Source organism: Typopeltis vanoorti, chromosome 6 (genome assembly GCF_054136105.1).
Source record: "Typopeltis vanoorti isolate ZY-2024b chromosome 6, IOZ_Tvanoo_1.0, whole genome shotgun sequence".
NCBI lineage: Eukaryota > Metazoa > Arthropoda > Arachnida > Uropygi > Thelyphonidae > Typopeltis > Typopeltis vanoorti.
In genome coordinates this window covers 38381851-38403438 of record NC_143554.1, presented here as the reverse complement: position 1 = coordinate 38403438, position 21588 = coordinate 38381851, and the positions used below count along the sequence as shown (strand labels likewise).

The 21588-nt window shown below is 35.3% G+C and overlaps 1 protein-coding gene across 1 annotated transcript in view; it reads right to left on the bottom strand.

Annotated features, from left to right (window-relative positions):
- Positions 1-1348: 1348 nt before the first annotated feature.
- Positions 1349-21588, bottom strand: part of LOC150105389 (uncharacterized) — a 243796-nt gene continuing 223556 nt past the window's right edge. Inside the window, exons 16-17 of the mRNA XM_090393946.1 lie at positions 13810-14018; positions 1349-1771 (exon numbers count right to left, since the gene is read on the bottom strand). Coding sequence (XP_090250072.1) covers positions 1585-1771; positions 13810-14018 — 396 coding nt within the window. The 3' untranslated portion in view covers positions 1349-1584. The remainder of the gene's footprint in view (positions 1772-13809; positions 14019-21588) is intronic.

Below are 21588 nucleotides of genomic sequence, written 5' to 3'. Positions count from 1 at the left end.
TTTAATCCTCTCTAAGTGTTGTAAAAAATCCATTAAGCCTCCAACATGACTTTCATGACAAGGAATGGCCCCCTCTTTTTTTAAGTGGATTTTTATTCCTACAAAACAGAAAAATAGGGGAGGTTTGAAAGCAGCCTTCTGCAATGCGTTACCAAATATATTTTCAAGAGATAATTTAATTCAAAATATTTCCTTTGCACTTAGGCCTCTTACTGGAATAAACATGCAATAGTATAGTAGGGGACATTTAAAAACATACTTGTTTCTTTTTCTCCAGTATTATGCTGAACAGTGAAATTATCAAACAAAATGTATATAAGTTTTTGTTAGATGATATCTCCATATTATCTTTTTTCTCTATTAAAATGTCCTATATCACTTAGCACTCTAAAACAGGTAATATATATATAGTTATAGAATCAGTGCTGATTAGATTTGATCTTTTCTACTTTTTTTCTTTTGATTGGGTTCAATCTGTAACACTGGTACATAAATTTACAGACTGTGAGGCAGCAAACCCTTGTTCTCTCACTGGGCACCACATTAACAGATATGATTTTAATAGGAACACTGATTTTGAAAAATTCAATATATTTTGTTTCATTGAAACCTCAATTAATATATCATTGCTTGTCTACACAACAGCAGCATTACATAAGTACTTGCCTAACTTAAGTGCAGAATTTTGTATTGAAATGTTTCCTTAACAGTTGCTGTTATAAAGGCCTCCAAATAAAAGCCATGCAACTACTCAACTGCTGTGCTTTCAAAACATTTCTATTCCAAATGTAGGAACTACCATTAATAATGAAAGACTAAATGTTTCTTCTTTAGAAAAAAAAACATTTTTCTAATTTTAAAATCAATGGGTTATAAAACAATTTTTTTTTTTTAATCTCTGTGTAGCAAAAGACCCACAAATTCTAATTCAGAAAAGTCATCAGTTATCTAGATGGCATGCTTCCCAAAACTAAAGATTTTACAGCTGTATTCATACTCCATTTACAAGTTGAGCAAAGATTTACTGCAGTAATCTATTAAAAAAAAAAGTCTCTCTGTTGATTCTTTGATGTTTACAAAAATCAAAGTGTTATGCCATTTCTGAGGCTTCTCAAGAGAATGCAATGTCAAAGTAGTGTGCTCATATTTGGCACCAACTATTATAATAGCGGCTAATTTGTACAAAAAACAACACCCACATGAACAATAAGTGTTAACAGTTCTGTAATGCAGAACACCATAATTTACTCACTTAGTGAGTACATAGAACTATATCTGGTCTTCAGTGAATTAGTGAAGATGCTTCCACAATTCTGATCCTAAATTTCAGATAGAGGTACATCCCCTGAGTAGGATTTGGCATTAAGACACCAATAGTGTTAGTGTTCCAGTGAAATTGCCCAATTACAGAATCAATTCACTAAAAACAAGCTTAGCAACTCTTCAATGCCCATGTCTCCTCTAGATCGAGATTCCTTCTCTGCTGTATCTCTGATAGCTTCTGTCTTCTATGGAATGTGAGATAAAAACTGTCCCCAGTGGAACATGAAGGGTAATTACATAATGATAGAACAACAGAAGTTATTACTTTGGTTTACGGATATATCTCAGCACTAGATATCCAAGAGAACGGAAAACTACCAGATAGGTTAATAGTATGACTGTGTTAAGCCAGACTGGTAGTGGTTTTCCTTGCTGGGACATGATATCATCTACTGGAATAAAGGAACTGTTTTTGCAGGATTCAAACAGTGAATTAACTGTGGCACACCTGTGGAGAATAATAAGAAAAAACTAATTTAGATGACTTGAAACATTATTGCAATAATCAGTACATGAGAATTTTTATTACTTAACTTGTTTAAATAGCTCCCAGTGAAACATTTATAATCCAAATAACTAATAAAATTACTTAATTAAAACTTTACATTTATACTCAAGTAATCACTGTGTGAGTTATCGCTCTGCTTCGTAACAATAGTTATCCATCATTCTAGAAAACAGTCTGACTCCATGTATGTGTGTGTGGTAGTAAAGAAAATATTTTTGTGAATAGATTTGAATGAATTCTAAAGCTTGGTGTGTTTAACTGGTTATTACTTTATTATATGCATATGCCAATTTTTGTTAACTATGCTAATGTAATGAAGGATATCATATTTTTTTGTTATATCTATAAATTCTGTTCCAGAGAGCTTTTTTTTCATGAGCTCTCTTGAACAGAATTTGTGGATGGGCTAAGGATTAGCAGTGAAAACTTGACTCGTTTTCAAACAGTGAATCAGTTCTATCATTTAAGTTTATTTCAAAAATAAAACTAATGGTTGAGCCATATTCTTTATGAGTAAAGAATACTCTTCACGCTTTTCATACCCACATTTGCGACTTAATTACGGTTCCCATTAATCCCGTTTTACCCGGGACAGTACCGTTTTTTTATAAAAATGTCCCGAGTTAATTCCAAAAGTCCTGCTTTTTTAAGTATCCTTCAGGAAAAAATGGATAAATGGATTTTATCTCGTTTTTAGTACCAATTTCTATTACAATGTTGATAATAATAAATTTTATTTATTTATTATTTATAATAATAATCATATTATAAATAATATAACTAACTAATAGTAACTAATGGCGATGTTCTTTTTTCCCATGCTTCTGTTATAAACAGTATCTTGCTTGATCAATACTTTGTGTGTTATAATTTTTATCGTTTTCTACCCCTATAAGGCCGAAATGTAAGTGCAGTATTAATGATAATATTAGAAGAGAACTTCCTTTCATTAAAGGTGTAGATGAAAATGTGAATGTACTTTATGTAACATTCAATTTTGCATTTTGCATGGTGGTCGGTCAGACGTAGTGAACCACGTGAAAATGAAAAAAAAAAACAAAGCTGCTGTTCGAAGTAGTATAAGTAATTTTTTAATTGGGAAAACCAAGAGTGAAAGGGAAAAAGATTAACACTGGCAGCGCAGGAAGCAACCTTTGTATATCACACAGTGGTGCACAACAACCATTGTGAAAAAAATTTTCAATGATAAATTCAGGTGTTTGCAAACAAAGTGCAAGGCAATAATAACCAATGTTATTGCGCCATTAGCGACAAAGCAGATTGAGGAAGATCTAAAAGAAGTTTGTTTTATATTAGTACTAATCGATTCATCAAACCACTGACTCTGGTCATTAGATACTATCATCCAGAAGAGAAAGGTATGAAGGTGAATGTGTTGGAGTTAGTTAATTTAGGTGGGGAAACTTCGGAACTTTTATTTTCTTATGTGTTGGAAGTATTACAGAAGTTAGATCTCCTGAAAAAGGTTATTGCGATATTAGCAGATAATACGAAGAGAAAGAATAATCTGTACTTCAAAATGCAAGAAAACACTGTGAACAATTTCATTGGAATTGGTTGCCCTGCACATGTGATGCATAATGCTGTGCAGACTGCTTACCTATTGTTCAGTTAATAATTAACAAGATTTACCAACATATATTGTGTATGAGTTGAGGAACTTAAATCATTTTGTGAATTCACAAACACAGAGTATAAAACTGTTTTGGGTAGCAGCAAGACTTTATCACACACACACAGCAAGATGAGCTGTGTGTGTGTGATAAAGCACTCAAACTCCTTGCAGACACCACACTCTCAGGCAAGGTATTCCAATCATTTACAACTCTGCATGAAAAAAACCTGCCTCTCACTCCCCTACTCACACCCTCTTTATACAGTTTCCAGGGATGACCTTTGGTTCTCCCCTGATCTCCCACTATTTTCTGTAGAACTACTCCAACATTGATCCTATAACAACCCCTTACCAACTTGTAGGTCTCTATCATATCTCCTCTCTTCCTCCTGTCCACCAGACTTTGCAAATTAGATCTTCTCAATCTTTCCTCATACTCAACATTCCAGAGGTCAGAAACTACCTTAGTCAGTCGCCTTTGGATCCTCTCCAACATCTCTTCATCCTTCTGAAAACCAAGTGACCAAATTTGGGTGCAACAGTCCATGTGTGGCCTAATCAAAGCTTTATACAACGGAACAAGATTCTTCCTACTTCTACATGTCAGTGTCCTCCGCATCATTCCCAGAAGCCTTTGTGTTCTTCACAATTTTGACTATGTGTCCCCTAAATTTTAGATCCTCATCCACTATCATCCCCAGATCTCTTATTTCCTCCACCTCCAACAATATATCCTCACCAAGCATAAATTCTGCATCCCATCTTTGTTTACCAAATTTTAATACCTTACATTTTGCAACATTGAACTCGCATCCCCATTTCCGTGCCTAATCACTCAATTTATTCAAGTCTTCTTGTAAGGCCACTACATCTTCACTACTCTTCATGGCTCGTCCCAACTTTGCATCATCTGCAAACAACTGAATATCTCCATCCAAATCTTCACCAATATCATTAATATACAAGTTAAACAGTAATGGCCCTAAAACAGATCCCTGAGGCAAGTGATCATGGCACATTTGGAGTTTCACTGTTTAATAGTACTTTAAGAAATGGATAGAATGCAATGCACAAGAAAGGCTTTTTTACATTTTCATATTTCTAGATTATCCTGAATAAACTTAATGTTTCATCATATTCCTTTAATTACCATCAGTGAAATATATTCCCACAAAGAAACTAATTAACCATTTCACTTATCTTTCTGCCAACAATTCAAGTGAATAAATACCAGTATTTTAAGTTGATGGATGCATTTCCAAGTGCAATCTTTAATAATGAGGCCTAACATTTGTCTTGGTGGCCATTGGCCGAGTGGTTAGCATATCCACTCTCTAGCCAAAAGGCTGAGGGTTCAAATCCTGCCGTGCGCATGGATCTTTGTGATTGTGAAAATAGTAGTAGTGATAGTCGGCGGTAGATGGCGTTGGTGTAGATGATGAAGGTAGTTGTAGAGTTGGTACTCTCCCTCGATGAGTCATTGCGCTGGAGGTGTTACATAATAATAATAACAAAATGAACATCTAGGAGATCTCTTTGTCATACACACAGCTCATCATACCTTACCTTAAATACATTAAAATTCTCTGCAGACAACACACTCTCAGGCAAGACATTCCAATCATTCACAACTCTGCATGCAAAAAATCTGCTTCTCACTCCCTTATTCATACCCTCATTATACAGCTTCTAGTGAAGACCTCTTGTTCTCCCACCATTTTATGAAAACCTCTTCAACATTGATCCTATAACAACCTCTTACTAATTTGTTACATCTGTCATATCACCTCTCTTCCTCCTACCCAAACAGCCTGTAAATTGCATCTTTTCAACATTCCAGAGATTAGAAATTAGTCAATTGTCTCTGGACCCTTTTCAAAACCAAGTGACTAGATTTGTACACAGTAGTCCATATGTGGCCTAATCAGTGCCTTATAAAATGGAACCAGAATCTCCTTAGTTCTACAAGTCAGTGTCCTCTGCATAATTGCCAGAATTTATTGTGTTTTTGCACAGTTGTGGCAATATATCCTATAAATTTTAGAACCTTATCCATCACCCCAAGATCACTTATTTCCTCCACCTCCAACAATATATCCATTCTTCTTTTTTTTCAGCCATTTTCTGTCCATTCTTTTAGGATGTCCTCGGCCTCATTTCCCTTCTTTTGGAATCCAGTTCATTAGTATGGTGGTCCATCACTCATCTTCTCTTCTGGATAGATGTCTGGCCCACTTCCATTTTAGTCACTTATGGTGAAGAATGATGTCAGTGATATGAGTCTGGCTTCTTATCTTTTAATGTGATGCCTAACATCAACCTCTCCATTTTTCTTTGAGTTCTAGTAGCAAGGCTTATATGTTGGTCATACATAACTGGTAATTAGTTTACAGAATTAACAACAACGCATAAAGTATATTAATTAAAGGTAACTTTAATAAATAACTTCTATATTTCGGCAACGTCACGTTGCCATCTTCAGGAACATAAAGATATGGTATGTGCACGCAGGCACTAACAAAAGCAAATGAGGAAGAAAGCAAGAAACTAATATTGTTCCTAAAGTCCTAATGGTGCCCTCTGGTGGGCTAATTTGGTTGACTTGGCAGTTGGGCTGAAGTTCTCAAAATGTAAGTCTCCCAAATTTGGGGTGGTTTCATGCACCCAAATTTGTTGAGGTTAGGAACGTTTTTTAGAGCTGCTGAAGATTCTTTGAAGATGGCAACGTGACATTGCCGAAATATAGAAGTTATTTATTAAAGTTACCTTTAATTAATATATTTTATATGCGTTGTTAATTCCGTAAACTAATTACCAGTTTTTCTTTGAGTTGTTGGTTTATTTGCCAGTGCTTTTGTTAGAGACCAAGTTTCACAACCATATGTGATGACTGGAAGTATGCACTGGTTAAATGTCTTCCTTTTTAAACAGTTTTTGTTTTGAAAAATGCTTTTAAATTTTCTGAATGCACTTCAGGCAAGTTGAACTCTCCTATTTATTTCCATTTGGAGTCCACAGTTGAGATCATTGAAATGACCTAAGTATGTATATGAAGAGACTTTTTCCAAGAAATTGTTATGTTTTTTGGTGTTACAAATGATTAAACATGATTTTAGTATTTTCTTTGTTTATTTTTAGAACGACTTTTCTGCTTTCATGATATAGGTCTTCTGGAGTGTTTGCAAAAATTATATCATTCGCATATCTTAGGTGTGTTACGTTATTAATTTTTATACCAAGGTTTGTTCAGTTTATACTATTAAATATTTCTTGAAGAACTGCTGTAAAGATTTTGGGTGATAGACAGTCTCCTTTTTCAATTGATATTTTATTGCTACTGTTGCAGTGTGGTATATTTCCTGGAGGAGGTCCATATATTCTTCAGGAACTCCCTGATTCTGGGGTGCTTTGATGGAATCAAATGCTTTTTTTCATAATCAATAAAGGCTAAATAGATTGGTTTTCTTCTGCTTTTTTCTATTATATGTTTTACTGCATTAATATGATCAATTGTGTTAAAGCCTTTGCGGAATCCTGCTTGATTTGAGTCTAGAAGAGGGGTTAACCTGTTTGTTATTACTTTTGTAAGAATACTAATTGGTCTATAGTTCTTTACTTCTTCTTTGTCCCCTATATTAAATAAGAGTAGCATTTTTCTGGTATCTTCCCCTCTTTTAGGCATAGAGTTAGTAAGTTTGTGACATGGTGAATTATGTTGTTTCCTCCCCGTTTGATTATTTCTATGTGAATTAGGTCTTCACCAGGACATTTTCCATTTGTTTTATTTCATCTGAAGTGAATGGGGGAATGAATTCTATATGTGATGGAGAAGAGTTATTTATATTTGAATTATCTATTGAAGATCACTATAGAGTTGAATCCTATATATTCAACTCTATACACTATAGAGTTGAATATATAGGATGAATCAATATTCTGGATACATATTTAAAGAACTTCTTAGAACTTTTTTTTTTTTTTGGCTTCATTAGCTAACTGCTACTCATGCTTCACTTTTGACAACCTAACCAACTGAGTCACCCTCTTTGCCTGTTCTTTATAATCCACATGGAATTGATTATTACCACTCCTCTTATGTTGCCTCCATAATGCCTTTTTATTGTATGCTTAATCTCTTCATTCATCCATTTCACACCTACCTTATTTAACCTTCTGATCCTTGGAATACATTTAGACATTGCTTCTACTAGATAGTTCTTGAACCTATATATCACCCAAGCAGCAGTGATCCAACTCCTAAATCCATGCTGTCTCCTGAGCTTCCCACTGCTAGCAACCACCCAGGTAATCACTTCATAGTCACTCTCACCAACTCAAGGATGATTTGACAACTCATTTATAATAACATCCTCTAATGAGAGGATCAAATCCAAGATCCTCAATCCTCGTGTGCCCTCTGTTACATATTGCCTGAGGTAGTTGTCCCACAAAACTCAAACTCATTTTCTTTACTTCCAATTGCTATCTTATCATTCGAGCCTATATTGCCCATAATGATCATCTTCTTATTTGCTTGGCTAATTTGATTATACATTTCATGGTTACTACTATCCAATTAAGTATTTCATCTCTATCTCACACCATAATGCCTCAAAACCACTGCCATTATTTCCCTCTTGCATGGACATAACTCTTTTTCTATCATCAATAGCACTCCCTTTTAACTCTTCTATCTTCACAAAATACATAATATTCTTCCATCTCTATTCCTGTCAGGATGTCATCCAATTACTTAAAATAATATCTTAAGCTGAGGAATCTTTTTTTCAATAGAAGGACACACATTGCAGATTGAAATTAGCTTATTGCTTTGACATATATATACTTTTTTATGGTTTGCATTTTCCTCATAAATCATGTTAAAGATATTTCATTGAATTGTTTCCTAAAATTTCAAAACCATATTTCAGTTTTGATTACGGGCTGCACATTCCCCAGTCACATCTTTAAAAAAATGCATTAGCATTTCTTCTAAAAGTTGTCATAGAACTTATTATGCTTTATTAATTGCAAGGAGAGATTTAGGAAATAAATTCTGATATTAACGATTAGGGATTTTATTGTAAATCCAGGCTGAGTGTGAAGAGCTTTTTCTGTTAATTTGTTATACCATTTTTCATCGTTATGTGCAGGCTACTATGACAGTGTTTCATGATTAAGTTGACATTACAGATCTCCTATCAACAATTTTCTTCCAGATTAGTCTGTTACTTGTCAGCACTTCAATATTGTTGTATCTAACATTTTGGTCTTCTAAGGCAGTGCTTCCCAAACTTCTGGATGTCAGGGTCCCCTTTGCAAAAATTAAAATATTTCACGGCCCCCGTCGAAAAAAAATCGTAATAGAGAGATATATTATTATAATATTTATTGTATTTATATTCAATACAAAACATACACAGCGAATATTGCAAAAATCAAATGCATATATTACATTTTTTGCCTCTTACTGTTTAGTTCTGAAGACGATGCAGGCTGTTCTGGTAAAATATGAAATACTGTCCTTTTTTTTTGAGTCTGTTTCTGCTTCTTCTGATTGTTCGCAGGATTTTTTTTTATTTTTTATCAGCCACTTATCCATCTCGGGGTTAAATTTTTTAATGTAGAATAGATCAAATAATATTATCACTTACCAATACTGGCACACCACAGACTGATAACATGAAATTAGTAAATATTACCTGAATAAGGGAATCCCCGCCCCGGACCAGGAACATTTTTCTCTTTTGTGACTTTTCTCCCTTTATGGTAATTAAGCCTAATGCGAAACAGACAGCAAAGGCAGGTTATTAACGTGCATATGATTGGTGCGGTATTAACAAAACATCGCGCAACCGAAAGATAAAAGCATAGCTGACAATTGAGTTGAAATGCTAACTCTCTTCAACCGAATTCTATATGCGAAACTGCCATAACATTCATTATATATATATATTACTTAGTTTTACACTTTTACGAATTTTAACACGTTCGGTTGAATTTTATTGCTGCCTTGGGAAATCGAACTCTCACACATCTAATTAATAACAATAGTTTTTAGTTAGATAATGTGTTTTCCCATGCAACATATGGTTTTGTTTCAGTCTATACAGCATAGTTTCTGTATGAGGGGACGTGATTCATTAATTAGTGTGTTTTTATCCCAGTTGTCTCTAATTGCACTATTTGTTGAGAAATATATTACACAGACTCCTCATACCTTATTCACTGGCATAATAAAAGTACTTGGTTTTATTGTCTCTGCAGTATAGTGGCTGTTAGGGAGGGCGTGTTGTTTACCACTGCAAGCGAGTTACTATCTGCCCCACATGAACTTGTTTAAGCTTTTTTTTCATGTGTGAAGTATATGTGAAACTTTTATTGGTAACAGAAAACTAGCTTGGGTGACAGTGATAATATAAAACGAGTTTTGATATGTATATAAAGTCAATATCAACAGTCCCTGATTACAAATGCGTGATGAAAGGGACAGGAAGATTTGGAGCTTCCCTGGAGACCATTCGAAGTAAATACAATTAACCACTGCTTTGAATTGAAACATATGAATAAGCAATATTTACTAATATTCATTAAGTGCCAAATTACGCAGGAAGCAAAGTTTGTGAACCAACACCAATGTGTGAATTTTTCCATTAAAATATAAAAAATAACAAAAAAGAAATACGTTTCTTTTAAAATAAAAAAAAAAATCTACTTGGTCTTAAAACATTTTAAATTTGTTTTCATTATTTCATGCCCCCCCCTCAATAAAACCTACGGGGCCACGGCCCACAGTTTGGGAAGTGCTGTTCTAAGGCATTTCTGATACAACCAATCTACTTAGATCTTGGTCCTGTTTTGCTAAATTTTCTTCTTCCATTCTATTTATGGAAGAAGAAAATTTCAATACTAACAATGTCAAGTTCATTTTTAATATGATATTGCCATCTCTAATCTTGGATAAAGTGCTTTATTTCCAACCATAACTTAAAAATGGTTTGAGGACTGTCTTGTATACTGCTTGTCCCATATAAATTAGTTCCTCACCACACCTAGCTTTACTTATTCTGTTGTCTATTTCAGTATTTAATTTGCCATCTTCATTAAAAACTGTGCCTAAATATTTTACTTATTTATATAACAAGTAAAATATTCTCCACTGAGAATGTAACTGAAGTTTGGTCTTTTTATTGCTGATTTTCATGTCAAATTCGTTACAGCTGTTATTAAATTTGGTTAGAAAAACCTGAAGACTTACACTGGATATGTTTAAGAGTACATCATCTGCATAAAGTAAACAACTAAGTTTGAATTGGTGATATCAAACATCAGGTTTCATGTCACAATGCAATGTATATAAATGAATAAGAGCGGTAATAGTGTGCAACCTTCTTCCTGTATTTCTTCAAGTAGTAAGTGAGCAGAGTTAGAATTGAACATAGACTATGTATTGCTCTTTATTATGCTTCATTTGCCCCATATTATTATGCAGATCCTTGGTGTATTCCTATGATTTCTCAACTAAGTGAAAATCTGATCTTCACAACTTCTATCTGGACTCCTCGACCCAGCTTGTCTAAGTTTCTCTTACACAATTTTTCTCAGGCTCTTCTCAAGTATGCTTGCATAAATATTACCTGGAACACATAGTAGAGAAATTCCTCTTTAATATATCATTTCTTTGTTTCATTTATGTCATCTAAAGATTACATTTTGCAGCTATATGCTTTTTGTCAGATCACAGACGGCAGGAAGTGCTTTTCTGCATGAAATGTAGACTGTGTAGTACTGAAAGATTTCAATGTTAGCATCTTAAGTTTTAGTGGAGTGCCAGCAGAGAGATAAGAATAATATGACTGGGGAAGTTAAGTAAAAAAGATGATAGATTTAACTTTAGACAGTTTGACTGGAGATGTGGCATTTCAGACAGCACTAACTGTTGGTGAATGTGGAGAGAGAGAGATTAACAAGAGTATGGCATGGAAGTATTGCTGTCTTATATGCATTTCATCACTTGGTGAAATACCACTACCCTGTTTCATTTCAAGAGTAGGGTCTCTCTCTCTCCGGTTTCTGTCCCCCCCCCCTTCTTCTTGCAGGCAGTGTGAGTGATGGCCTTGCCAAGCATGTTCAGCAACTACTCCTTTTGAGGATACAGCAAAAAAGCTAGCCAATGGTAATGTGTCTGCTGGCAAACAATCCAGTTACTGCTTACTCTGCCAGGTGGTGCCTAGAGTGACCGAGAATGTAGCAGGATGCAGGGACGCTGTCAGAGCTGCAACTGTATTGGAGTTATGTGCACAAGCCCTTTACCTCAGCTGCACCATAAAAGATGACTATACAAAAAATACATATCCCAACATTTCTTTCAATAAAAAAACTGCTTCTGCATCCATTTCATTAGTACAAATGTTAATGATATACACCACCGCAACTTAAAGGCCTCACAAACCTAATCTGCTATTCCTAAATGATATCCTCTATGATTGCAGCCATCTCAACTACATAATGAATGATGCATTCCACAAAAAGGAGGATCATGTACATTTGTCAAATCAGACATTCCTTGCCAAAGATTATCCAACATGGAATCTGCTCTGGCCCAAGATTTCTTTACCTCACTTTATTGCTTTCTTAATTCAGACAACCATGTTGCCCTTTTTGACTATTTAACCTTAGACTGTATGAAATTAAGTTTTATTACCCAAATTGTGGGATTACCTTCCTAGGAGAGTGTGTTATGAAAATTAAAATTGACTTCTGTTCTCTAACTTCATAGATTAAGCTGGAAGGGAGGCTGAATTATTTGCGATCAGTCATGATCTAACAAAAAAAAAAAAAAATAAATAAAGATACTCTACTAACCAGAGTACCAGACAATCTGGACCTTTTCATAATTAGTCCCTCTCCCACTCTAAATATATTGTACATGTCTACTCTCCTTTCAGCAACTCCAGTCATAATCCTATCCATGTCTTCTTTTTTCTACAGATCCATCTCCTTCCAGCCTCGTATGTTATGATGCTAAGTGGTGATGAAGTCTGGGATTTCAATGCCTCTTTTGACAGTTACAGTCTGCTGATCCACACACTCATTCTGGAGTGGTGAATGAAGGCTCCAACCTCTATCCCACTGAAAAAAATCCAACCTGTATCTAAGTCCTGGATCTCTAAAAAATGTGCCTCTGCTGTCCATGATAAAAATGGAGTATAGGTTCAGTGATTCAAGTCAAACACTCTAGCTTCTCATTTAGCCGATATTATTGCCTGAATGAGAGACACCACGTATTAGGTAGATTTCCCTCTTCTGTCAGGGCAAAATATAATAAGCTTAACCCTACTCAACCAGCAGGGGAAGCCTTCAGGTCCTTTGCTAAGTCCCCTTGTTTTCACCTTTGACATCCTGATGGTAAACATTACCAAAAGATAAGGCAGACAATTCTTGCCTTGGTCAATCTAAGCACATCACCTTCTGTGGTTTTTATAGGAACTTTCATAGCCATTGCTCCACTTTTCTCTAATCATGTAAGAACATAAGCAGCCATTCCGTACACCCAACTCAAAACATTTTATCTTCCTTCATTCTATTTGTCTTACCTATACTATTTTTTCCCCAATGAGTACAATCTCCAGCTTTTCAAAAAACATGTTAATAGACTACTCCTTTAATCACTTTCCCACAACAGCATTGTTATATATGTTCTCACCAGTATAAGCTAAGTAAGTGCATGTGATAATTATTATTATTCCTGATACCTCCAAGGAGTCCAAAGACTCATTGCGGGAGGACACCTACAACTGTCTCCACACCAAACCTCTACTACGAATCATCTCCATCAACGCCATCTACCACCCACCTTCAACACCACCACAACTAATATTTTTTGTCTGTAAATAAGCAACTGAACAGATTGCATCTTTGTAATTTTTCAATAAGATTAGAACAAATTTTTATAATTATTTTCAGAAGCTGTTCCAGATTCCTTATCTTTTATCAGAGAAAAGGTATCTAATAATTCTTCCTTCTTAAAAGGTAAGAAAAGCAGCAATGGAGTGACTTCTGTTACAAAGAGAAATATCTGGCTGCAGATCTATTGTCCAAAAGAAGAAAATAAGTATATGATATATCTTATAAACCTGGCTATAATGTTTCTTTGTTGGATGTCATTCTTATAATTTATAAGGCAATAAGTATCAGATAAATAAGATGAGTCAAAATTATTATGACAGATGTGTTAAAATGTTTTTCATGTTAATGATGTCTTATTTATTTCCACTTATTTAAATTATATTCTCTACCAATAAATTTTGAATTAACCAAGGCAGAATCATTAGTTACATACTGTACAGGAGGTCCTCCTTCAAATTCCACTCTCTGCATATTCTGAAAGGCATAATGAACTATGGAAAGATACTGAAGCCAGTGTAACCAAGGTGGTAGTGAGGATGCATAATATCCACCAAATAACATGGTAGAGAGAGAGAAGAGAGCTGAGATGGTAACTGATACTTGTAGATCTATACATGCTGCACCAATTAACAGACCAACACTCTAAAGAGGAATCAACAATAGGTAAAGAAAAATCAGTAGAATATAACACAGTATTTATAGTAAAACACATTAAGGAATAAACATTACAAATGAAAAAATTGCATCTTTATTTATGTGACTCCCACTCATGAAAGGGTAGAAGTGTATAATATATTAGTGCCATGAGCAGGACAAGGAATTTCCCCCCTCCTCCTATGTCAATTTTATAATTTTAATATAGTCCAGAAACCCTCCTGTAGAGAACAAATGTAGAACTCTTTTCATGCCACTTGATACCTCCAGTAAGCAGGATGGTGGTCTCATACTGAGCAATTAAATTCATCTGCCATCTTAAAGACAATCACAGACATTCATGGCAGGATTCAAGCCTGCAGTCTCTTGGATAGACAGTGGATACACTAATCACTCAACCAACCAGGCAAGATTGTTACAGATTGTATGGAAATGTCATCTTTGAATGCAAGTGCCAATTTATTTATTTTTTCCCAATGCTCATTTATATCATACTAAACACCCTCTAATAAGAGCTTACACTCTAAAGCAGGAAATGAACACACCCATACAGAGATATTTTAAGAAAATTTGAAGAAAACAGTAGATCTAGTAATAATGATAAGTACCTGCTAGATTTCTGCTCAGGACATGGAACATAGTATTAGCAATGACAATTCCAACTTAAAAATATGCATAATTCAATGTGAAGACTTTCTCTTCAGATAACTGATACAGACACTGTATAGGGGATTTGAAATAGAAAGTGACCACAGCAAAACAAGGAGTATCTCACTGAAAAGAAAATGAGTACTGAAGTTATGAAAAGAATCAAAGTTAAACAACCCTCAGATGTTTAGTGTCAGCTTAAACATTCTAGAATTCACATTAAAAAAAAGTATTCCTTCATTGGACTCATCAGTTACATACCAACTTAAGAATCCATTAACTGTAACATTCTATAGGAAACCCACACATAAAAATGGAACAAGATTATTATCATATGGGTATCTCTGTGGAATAATGCTCCTTAAACTTGTTTACTCTCAGAACACTAACATTTACCTCTGGCAGTCTATTCCAGTCATTCATCACTCTCCAATAAAATCCTAGTCCACACATCCTTATACAACTTCCATGGATGATCCCTAGTTGTCACTCTCTCCACTCATCATGTATTGAAAAATTTCTTTTGTGCCAGTCTTAAAGAGCTCCTATCATTTCCTCTTGTCAACTTAACTCTGCATCCTAAATACCTTCAATCTATCCTCAGAGAGAACAGTCCAGAGACCGATCACCAGCTTGGTCGCTGAATCCTATACACCACCTCTTCGTCTCTAATGAACCCAAGTTACTAAATCTGTGCACAGCAATCACAGCCTTATCAGAGTCTTATAAAGAGGTATAATAACCTCCCTGTCTCTTCATCCAGGTAATCCTTTGAGATTCTGCAATGCGCCCTCTGAACTTCAACTCTGTTCACCATCTCCCAAAACCCTCATTAATTTCTGCAACCCAGTATGTAATTGTTTTATCCTGAAGTGAATAATATAACCTTACATTTTGTGACATTAATGACCATTATCCTTTGCCCACAATGCCCATTTATTTAAATCATCTGTAGAATTACTCATTTATCAACTACTGCTCTCCCATATCATTAATATACAAATTAAACAGTAGTGGCCCCAGTACAGAGCCAATTGCAATAGTTGTCCACCTTCTAGATTTCACTCCAGCCACTAGCTTCATATCCATTCCGATTTGCTCCAACCTGTATAATAGTTTCTATGCAGTATGCTCTCAAATGGATTTGCAATATCCAGTATCATTTGTGGTAATTTTCCTTATTCAATTCAGATGTCACTCTGTATAAAATGTAAATTATGTAGGCAGAACCTACTGTTTACAAAGCCATGATGTCCACTATAGAGTATTATATTCCTATTCACCCATTCCTGAATTTTACTTTTTACCAACTTTTCCAACACCTTATATTAATTCTGTAATTTGCTACTTCTCTCTTCGAGTCACATTTATGTAATGGTATGTATCTTACTCTCTTTCCACTCCCTTGGAGCACTGCCAGTTCTCCTGCACATGGGGCAACATGCTATACAATTCTACTGCTATATTCACATTGATGTTTTTTTCAGTATGCTGAGGTACATTGAAAAATATACACCCTTGAAAAGTAATCACTTAGTAAGCCAACTTTTTTTCTTCTGATTCTCTCACTTTCCTACCATTTGCACTGATTAAAATTATTATTTCTCTTACTCACTAGTGGTGAAAAAACCTTTTAGGATTTTCTATGGCCTGCTTAGCTAATTTTCTCTAATCTAATTTAGCCTTCCTAACCATATTAGTCACCTTTCCTTACTGCACTTTGTATTGCTCATGTGCATGCTAATAAACTTAATTTATACTCCCTTCACTCCAGTTCCTGCTTCATATTGCTACTTGGTTTATCCTCCTGACAGTGGATATGCAGTTGGATACACCCTCAAATAATTCCCAACTACTTCCCATGCAGTATTGACATTTTTTCATTCCTGAATGCCTACACTGTAATCACCAACTTTGTACTTCTACATAAACCCTTTCTTGACTGAGAATTCCTCATGGCTAACAACCGCCTAGAACAAGACTGCACAGTTCCCTTTCCCTCATCTGAAAGTGGCTACCATGGTTAGTTATGGTAGCCATCATGGCTAGTTATGGGTATATCTTCTGGTTCTAGTACTCCCCCTCCATCCCATGCTGTTTCAAGTATTTATTCTTTAGTAACTGTATAAATTCCATTTCCATCTTGCTATACACCCTTTCCTTCCTCAATTATGTCCCAATAGTTGAAGTCCTCCTGTAATAATTGCTCAGCTGGCACTTGTAATCTGTTGATACATGGTACCCATAATGTTCTATGTATCCCCTGGTCTATACCAACCAACAGTATATTTTATCTTATTAGCCTCTATCTTACATCAGATTATAGAGAAACACATGCTGTTACTCTTGACATTTCTAGAACTTTTGACCACACCTAGCATTGCAGCCTGCTAAACTAACTGCCATCCTCTGTAATTGGGTGGCCAGCTTTCTCTGTGATCATTCATAGTGTGTTAGTCATCCACCAATGCAGGAGTGCTTCAGGACTCTGTTCTATCACCTACTCTTGCTCCTGTACATAAATGACATATTCACAGGTGAAACCCACTTATGAACATAATATGTTCGTAAGTTGAATTTATATTTTTCACAAGATATACTGTTAAACTTCAGGTATCGTAGAATGTTCATAAGCAGTGGGGGTTCTGTGTTTGTTAAATGAATTGGTGTCACAGTTTATTAGCTCACGTAATGTTCATATCTTGAAAGTTTGTAAGTAGAGGTTTGCCTGTACTCTCCATTCATTCTACCCATTTGACAAACCATGAAGTGCTCGGTTATTCTAAACTTCAAGATCATCTACAACTAGTGTCTTAAACACTGATCTTCAGACTATCCTTCAATGGGGCAAGGACAATCTGCTCACCTTCAATGCCACCAAAATGCAGTCCTACCTTTTCTCTTGCAAAAGAGATCTCAGCTAACATTCCTTTACCCTCAGTAATATACAAATCACCAGACACGATTAGATCTTTCTGCATGACTAGCATTTACTTCCAGCCTTGACTGGAATAAACACATCACATCACATCCACAGCATACAAAACTCTTACACTCACGCAGCTACTAACTCTATACAAATCCCAGATTTATCCATCATTCGAATACTGTTTACATCTTTGAGGAAGTGCACCTAAAATCTCTAAAAACTTTCAGAGGAAAATTCAGCGCATAAATGATCCTGCTCTTTCAGACTCACTTCAACTCCTATCTCACAGATGCAATGTTTCAAAACTGTGTCTATTCTACATGACTTGGAAACCATCATTCCTCTACTATCTGTTGGACCTGTTAAAACAGCAACTGCTTAGCATCCCTTTAGTGCAACTTTAAACACAGAACCTGTTTCTCCTCTTCTATTCCATTCATCTCTCTGTTCTCTTGAACAAGAGGACATGAATGGAATGGAACAAGAATACTTCCATTTACAGAGAGGTGAATGGAAGTATTCTCAAACAACTATTCTTTAGTTGTTTGAGAATAACATATTCATAACATATTCAATAACATATTCATGGTACAAATGTGCATATAGGTTCTTCAATCTCTCATATATGAGAAGATAAACATTAAAAAAAAAACATAGCTTCATCTCTAAATTTCTCAACTTCAAAAATAGTTTTTCAGCTATCTTCAGTAATACCATTCTTCCTGTCCTTTTCCTTCTATGTCATTTGCTTTCAACCAGATCTCACTAATGGCAACAATTTTTGGCTAAATCAAGCTGACCAATGCCCCAAACTCATTTGTCCCTTTTTATCTGATACTTCTGGCATTCATGTACAATATCTCCTTAGCCTCACAGTTATCCTTGTGTAATGTCATCATCAATCCATTCATGATAATTTCTGCACTCGCACTCATTTGTCCCAGGGATGAATACTCTCATGCTGTACTGCATTCTCCCTCTGTACCACCTGTTTCTTAGATTTTGCTCTTCCAACCTCTCAGTGAACACTTTCTGCAAAACTATTCAAATGCAGTTAGTCAGGCATAAGCAAGTTCTTTCATCTATCAAATTCATTCAAGACATCTATTATCATCCACCCTTCATGGAATCAGACTCATCGTGGAAGGTACACGCTATTGCACATAATGCTTATCCAGCCATGCCTTAAACTGATTCAATGTGTCTACATTCACAACACACTCAGGGCAATGCATTCCACTCACCAACTACTCTTCATGCAAAGAACCTTCTCCTCACTCCTCTGCTCACGCCCTCTTTATAACAATCCCTGACTAGCTTATATGTCTCGATCATATTCCCCCCCTTTCCTCCTATTCATGAGACTTTGCAATGTACATTCTCTCAATCTGTCCTCGTACTCCACGTTCCAAAGACCACTGACTACCTTTGTGAATCTTCCCTGGACCCTTTCCAACATAACCTCAACACCATGAAAACCTAGTGATCAAATCTGTGCAGAATAATCCATATGAGAATAATATCAGCTAAAGGACAGATGTCTGTCCTTTAGCTGATATTACTGTTATTGATTTTCTGCAGATTTTAAGTATGATCTTAGGGAGTTTAGTACCTATTTTTCATGCCATATGCCGTGATATGAATACTTTTGCCAGTTATAACATGGAACTGTTATTGAGGTATATTACATCTCTAATCTACTTCTCATTAAAGTCAATCATCCTCCTTGCCATAAATTTGTGTGCTTTGGATCAAGTCACTGAGTATCTTCATTGACATTTCGTTGTCTATACTGGTCAGAGGATATGAGTCTAACTTGATATCTTTGTGAGGTCTATCCTTTCTGGAAATTTTCTATTGGGTAATATGCTGTTGAAGAGAGTGACTTAAAAATTTCAGATGGTACAATAAAACTCTATTCCTAGTTCATCAAGGACTGAAGCCTTACCTCTTCTGCAATTTTTAAATGCTGTAGTGTCATTAGGTGTAGAAGGCCTGTCTTGAAACAGAGAATGGGTTCTGAGAGAACTTGAGTAAGCCTCTCATTGTAGTTATCATTTTGTGAAGAAATAGATAAAAGCCATTTATAGTGGGTATAGAAGGCTGTTAGAATATCTGCCATATTTGTAAGATCTTGATTATTTATGGAGATTTACCTTATTATCCTGTCCACTATAGAAGGAAGGAAAAAAATCTTATTCTTCAACTCATAATTTGAATTGTACTTGAATTTCCCTAATTGGTGCTTCTACATGTTGATAAATCAGAGTAGTAGTTGCTTTTAATGATAAGTCCTGTTCTCATCAGATGAGGTACTGCTTGATTCTTTTCTTTGAAGAAAAGCCAGTTCCATTGTGCTTAAGTTAGTTAAACTGCACTTTAAACTGTTGGAAACTAGCTCAGGAAAGTTTCCTACCTGATTCTTGATGTTACAGTTGAGTAGGACAAGCTCATGGTCTACAAGACCATGAGCTGTCCTACTCGACTTCATGTGAAACTTCTGACTGAGAATTGCAGTGTTGACCATCGAAGGTTTGCTCTTGTACTGACAATTCTTTGCATAATTTTGTGCACAGTTGGCATTTATTCATTAGTCAATTTTCTCTTGATATTCTTAGAAAGTCCAGAACTGCTGTGTTGAGGAGGTCTGCAATATGCTCCTTTCTTCACTTGAAATTAATTTCTTCTATTTGTGAGTCCTACTCTTCTGTGATGCAGAATTGTGGTTCTACTACTACTTCTTTTAGGGCAATTATCTTTTAGTGGTGGGCTCTCTGTTGTCAAACTGTTTAAGAATGACTTGAGTGTTTGATGGTTTCATAGGACAGTATGTTGTTTTGAAGATTTTGTCCATCCTTGGACAAATACGCTCACCCACTCACATATGGCAAACAATTGCAGACTGGGCAAATTAGAAAAAAAAGTTGTTTAGAATTTTTTTTTTTTTTTAGCTTTAAGAAAATACAGAAGAATATGCATCATATAAATGACCAAACATTGCTGTAATTTAATTTTATCAAAAATGTATGTTGCTTTTGCTGTTCTTTTTATTTACTGACTTTTCCTTTCTTGAATAGTTCTCACAGAAAGGAAGTTTTCTCCAGCTATGATACAGTACTACTAATCATGTTATGGAACTCCTGATGGCAGATTTTGGGCAAGTACATTTTTTGGGTGGTGAGTAGGGTTTGTATAATTTGTCAAGCTTTGCCTTAGTATATAGTGAAGACTATGGAATTATATTTTTGATCTTTTTTGTAGATGATAATTGATTTTCTTCTGTCTCATCAATCCCTTATAAAATCCATTTGGTCTGTGTCAAGTCTGCAAATACTCGTTGTTTTTCTTGATTTTCCATATTATCCAAAAGATTAACTACAGTTTGGTGGTTCACCCCCTGAAAAGTTTTCTTTTCAATACTTCCCCAGCATGGTCTTTTGCAAGTCTGTTTTCTTTATAATTCAGAATTTGCATTTTTTTTTCATTTTGATATGCAAATTGATTCTAACACTCTTCCAATCTGTGTGCTTGTCCTACATGGTCAAGGGAAATATGGCCCACTCTTAAGCAATTGAAGCATTTTGCTTTGGACAGTCTACACCCAGATGGTCAAAAGTGCTGCAAATGCAGAAAGTGCCAACATTTCCCAGGTAATTAACTTCTAGACTGGTTAATCCTGTATGTACAAAGTTGAGGAATGATTGTTTCATTTCCATGTAAAGGATAATACTTTGATTTTCATTCCCTTTCTTTGTATATTTTTGGGTTCAGTCAGTTTACATAATAGAAAATTATGATGAGATCATAATTTTTTGCATATTCTATTGAAAACCTCTCAATCCTTATTATGTGTACTGACTTCCAATCATCATAAGAGTAAAAAAGCCAGAAAGTAATTTATCTCTTTTGGTGGCGGCCGATACTAGGTTGTTGTGAAAGATTTTATAACAAGATAATGGCATAGAAGTATATGGCTCCAAC